At 41.8% G+C, this 5,045-nt stretch overlaps 1 protein-coding gene across 1 annotated transcript; it reads right to left on the minus strand.

The window, feature by feature from the left end:
- Window positions 1-502: 502 nt before the first annotated feature.
- On the minus strand, window positions 503-4,441 carry LOC141759715 (C-C chemokine receptor type 9-like). The gene is made up of 3 exons (XM_074622014.1): window positions 4,112-4,441; window positions 3,898-3,962; window positions 503-1,849 (listed from the first exon to the last, which is right to left on the minus strand). The coding sequence occupies exons 2-3, from the start codon at window positions 3,955-3,957 to the stop codon at window positions 785-787; spliced, it is 1,125 nt and encodes a 374-aa protein (XP_074478115.1). The 5' UTR covers window positions 3,958-3,962; window positions 4,112-4,441; the 3' UTR covers window positions 503-784.
- Between the last annotated feature and the right edge of the window lie 604 nt (window positions 4,442-5,045).

Raw genomic sequence — 5,045 nt, forward strand, 5'->3', positions numbered from 1 at the left:
AGCATTCAGTTAGCCTCTTTTAGAGGTGGCTGAAACTGAAATCCTGTGCTTCGAAAGTTGTGGCTGAACATGGAGAGTTGTCTGTGTGCCAGCCAGTCTGTGCGTGCTACAGCCGTTGTGAGGCGACTGTGGGAAACCTCTTTCATGCCAGTTTGAATCGGCGTCCGTTAGCATCCACTGTGAAACTGCCAAGTCATAGCCAGACCAGGTTGAACAGTTGAGAGTGTCGGCACAGACGTTGGCACAGACAGTCAACAGGAGGACGTCTAGTCAGATCGAAAAAACATTGTGGATTGAACTGGCAAGTGTGTTTCTCACCGCACCAGGTACGTTACACCAGTGAAAGCGCTCAAACACTTTCCCATGTATAGTAAATGTGAATTGCTGATGTCATCACTTACTGCTGCATCTGTTTATAGTATACAAAATACTGTAAATCCCCGCTTGTTTTTGTGCTGTGAGGACAGAATAGAAATGAAGAAATCTGCAGCAGGTTTTTGATTTTTACTCATTTTTAATTGATGTTTTCTTTAAACTGAAAATCAAAATTACAGCAGCACACAACAAATACATGATGGAATGAATGTAAGAATACAAAAACTTGAAAAAACAAACAGTATTTACACGAATATACAGTTTATACAGACTGTCAGAATATGAATGTAAACTCAAAGTTTACACAGTTTATCGTCGCTCTGTTGGTAATGCATGTGAACAAAATGAAAATACAAACATGTTGAAATAGGCTCAGGTCTCAGGTTTAGGATTTTAGGAAAACGGGCCTTTATATGGAAAGGGCCGGGGTAGTTTCAGTGTCTGACATGACAGAGGGACGTTTGGGAACTGCCTGTATTTTACGGAGCCCTCCTGTGTCCAGACTGCCAGCACACATCTTCATAATCCTCACGAGGTCTTGTCTGAACCGCACTCCAACGAAGACGTACAGGATCGGGTTAAGGCAGGCGTGCGTGTACGCGAGGCTCTTGGTGAGCTGTTCAGCTACGTTGAAACGAATCACAGTGTCACAATCGGTCATGGTGGTATTGGCTGCCTGCGCGGCCTCTATTATCAGCAGAGTATTGTGGGGCAGCTGAGAGATGACAAACACAAACATCACAGCAAAGATGACACGCAGGGCCTTGTGCTTTTCAAAGCTTTTGCACTGCAGAAGTGTGCGAATGATGACGGAGTAACAAATCAGCATAACTATTAGAGGAAGGAAGAAGCCCATGCAGATCTGCAGGGACAACACCAGGATCTTAGTCTGGTTGAACGCGTTGTTCCAGTAGACCGAAGTACAGAAGGGCTGCCCGCTTAATCGGTCCGTCTTCACCTGGGAGAAGATAAACTCAGGGAGGGCCAGGAGAATGGAGACCACCCAGACACACAGGCAGGCCAGACTGCTGTACAACAGCCTCTCTTTCTTTCTCAGGTTCTGGGCCTTGGTGACTTGTACAATAGCAATGTAGCGGTCCACGCTAATGCAGGTGAGCAGGAGCATGCTGCTGAACAAGTTGATTTTATAGCCGGCCGACACCACTTTGCAGAGAATGATGCCAAAGTCCCAGCCCTTGGTGGCGTCGACAGCCCAGAAGGGTAGCAAGCACAGGAAGAGGAGGTCAGCCACAGCCAGGTTAAGCAGGTACACGTCGGTCATTGTTTTCAGGCGGTTGCGCACGGTGGTGTAGATCCAAACCACCGTCAGGTTACCCACGGCGCCAAGGATGAAGATGATCCAGTAGAGAGGCGGTTCGTACTGACCACGAAAATCCCTGACCCAGCCTCTGATGCACATGCCTGAGGCTTCAGTCGGACCAGAACCGTAGTCTTCTGTGTATTCAGAATAGTCCTGCAATCAAAAACAGATTTGATTATCATTTGATATATCTGATGCTTGTTAATGCAGTTAGCTGACAGGAAGTAATCTTGGTCCAAACCTGTAGCCCTAGCAACAGGATGCCAGTGAAAAGGACTATAACTGATTATCTGAGGCGTTATTAAAGGACCTATTATGCTTATTTTCAGGTGCATACATAAACCCAGTCTGCTCTGATTGCTATGCTGGCCCGTTGTTGTGATTGGTCAACCGAACCTAACTTTTCGGACTCTTTGTTTTTAGGGCGTGCCAAACTAGCACACTAGGCAAAGTGTGCTACTTGGTGACATCACCACGTTACGGAAGTAAAGGCGGGACTTCAAGCAAGGTGTTTCAGGCAGTTCAGGAGCAGTGTTTCTGTTGGGGAGAGTAACTTCCTTTTGGTGTGGACTTTGGGCTTTCTAACTATGTAGACATTTTACATGCACAAAAACAACACAACACACTAAAGGAAAGGAAAAAGCATAATAGGTTCCCTTTAAAGAGTGTTTTTTTTGCAACAGACAGTGGTGGAAAGTAACTAAGTACATTTACTCAAGTACTGTACTTATGTACAATTTTGAGGTACTTGTTCTTTACTTGAGTATTTCAATTTTCTGCTACTTTATACTTCTACTCTGCTGCATCTCAGAGGCAAATATTGTACTTCTTACTCCACTGGATTTATTTGATACCTTTAGTTACTTCGCAGATTCAGATTAATAATACAATATATAATCAACAAATAAATTAGAATGTATTATTATGGATAAAGATAAAGCTTTATAAGCTACCTACCAGTATATCTAAAAAAATAACCCCCTCTTTTAGCTACAACATTAAAGTAATGTACATATTAATGCATCAATTCAATAATATAATTTACATTATTTTGACATGGGCCATTCTGCTTGATGAGTATTTTTACTGTTGTTACTTTTACTTAAAGATGCATTGTGTAGGATTTGGCGACATCTAGTGGTGAGGTTGCAGATTGCAACCAGCTGAAACTTCTCCAGTATGCCAAGTGTGTAATATGAATAGAACTATGGTGGCTGATGCAAATACGTGAAAACGCAAATGACCATTTAGACTCAGTGTTTGGTTTGTCCATTCTGGGCTACTGTAGAAACATATCCATATGTAGAGATAAACGGCTCATTGTAAGGTAACAAAAACACAATGGTTCTTATTTTCAGGTGATTATACACTAAAGAAATATAATTATTAATATTATATTCAATTTCTGCTAATAGATCCCCCTAAATTCTACACATTGGCCCTTTAAGTAAAAGATCTGAGTACTTCTTCCACGACTGGCAACGGTTACACTGTGTGGTTAAACTGCTGTCAGGGTTTCACAACACAACATGCTTCTTAGTGGGGATACAGCGATATCACATCAAATGCCGCTGGTGACGTACAAGCTAACCATAGCGTGCAAAAAAAAACGCTGTCAGGTGCAGGTGTTGTCTGTGCAGGAGAAACCACACCACTGCACTACTTCCTGCTGCTATCCAAGCCTGGGGAGAGGGGTGTGGGTGGGGGGGAATGATCCTGAGGGGCTCCAGAAAGGGGCCCACAGCAGAACTCAGTACCCCTGCAGACGCATCAGGTTTAGATTTAGGGCAGAGATAAACAGCGAGGTGAAGGCGAGGTTTAGGTTTTCACAAACAATGGAAAATGTGATGCTGATACGGCTGTGAATGTGACATTTGAGGATCCTACAGATGTCTGCTTTAGATAATGTACCTGGAGCATGAAATCCATAACATAAAGAATACCAAATACCTCATATATAATAAAGAGCACTGACACGGTTTCGTTCACACTGCAACCTGAATTTTAAGTTTTACCATACGGTATTCTTTAAGATCATACTTTAACAGCATAAACAAACATTGACACACACATAAAACACAGATATGTTTGTTTCCCTATCTGTGATGGTGTCAGCAACAACAGTGTCACTTTCTTTTTTCTACTCCGGTCTTTTTAACCCACTCAATCGTACAGAAATCAACATTAATCAGAATACTTACAGTTTCAGCATATTCATAATCAGATCCTGTAGTCGTATAAGTTGTAAATGGCTCCGTCATGTTATCTACAAAGAACCAGATGATATTATTATAACACACTTGTAAAAATGTAACAAGGATATAATATAATATAACATATAGGAGAATTAAGCTTAAAGGGTCAATTGAAAATGCCCAGTACATTTCTTCCAGTAGGCTTCAACAAATCACTTACCCGCTCAGATGTAGAGAGAAACCTCTGCCACAGATGTGTTTCTTTGTCTGGGTAGTACAACTGGTAACTTTAACATCCAGACTCAAGTTCCCTTGCTTATATGGTTTCCCTTTAACCACATGATCACGTGTCAGTACATCACTCCATCTCCTTCTCTGTCTGCAGACAAAAAAACAACACACAACCCTCTGTGCTGTAGATTTCGTTCAGCTGAATATGTTTCAAATTGAAAGGCAACTTGTTTCCAAGTATGGACTTTGAACAGTGGCCAACAGTGTGACAGTTTCACGGTTAAGTTGTGACTTTTAGACTTAACCCGCTGAACCACGGCCATCAAACTAGAAACCAAAACAATACACCCACATTCCTTCCACAGCCGATTAAGTTTTATCAAGTCAAAGCCCGTTTTTTGACACACTTTGTGTCCACAGGTGGAGCACTTAACACCACAGATGAGTGATGCATGAAACTGAGAACCATGAGGTGTGATTAAAGATCAGAACTGGAGGAGGTAGACAATGTTGACATGTTGTAACCCCCATTGTTTCATAGCACTTCCAGCTGCCTGAAGCTCCGGCAGTGTGGCCTAATATTGTTTGACTATCCAAGCAAACATTATCTTTCCTTTTAAAAATGTCTTACTGAATAAACGAATGTGAGTCTTTTTCAGAGGTTTCGATTTACAGGGGATTTCTCCTTCAAGTCAGTGATGAAATAAGTCACTTCTTTAAAAACATAAAATAGTGGTCGACTTTTAAAATGTCATTTAAAGGAACCAGCTTAAACTGAATTGACATTTTGGGAAATTAGTTCCTATCTTGCTGAGAGTTGGATGAAAAGATCGATACCACCGTGTCCAACACTGTCTCCTACAAAATTACGCTCCCATAAAATCAAACTGCATTCTCAATTATGATTCGAGGAAAGCGTATTT

Source organism: Sebastes fasciatus, chromosome 21, assembly GCF_043250625.1.
Source record: "Sebastes fasciatus isolate fSebFas1 chromosome 21, fSebFas1.pri, whole genome shotgun sequence".
NCBI classification, from domain to species: Eukaryota; Metazoa; Chordata; class Actinopteri; order Perciformes; family Sebastidae; genus Sebastes; species Sebastes fasciatus.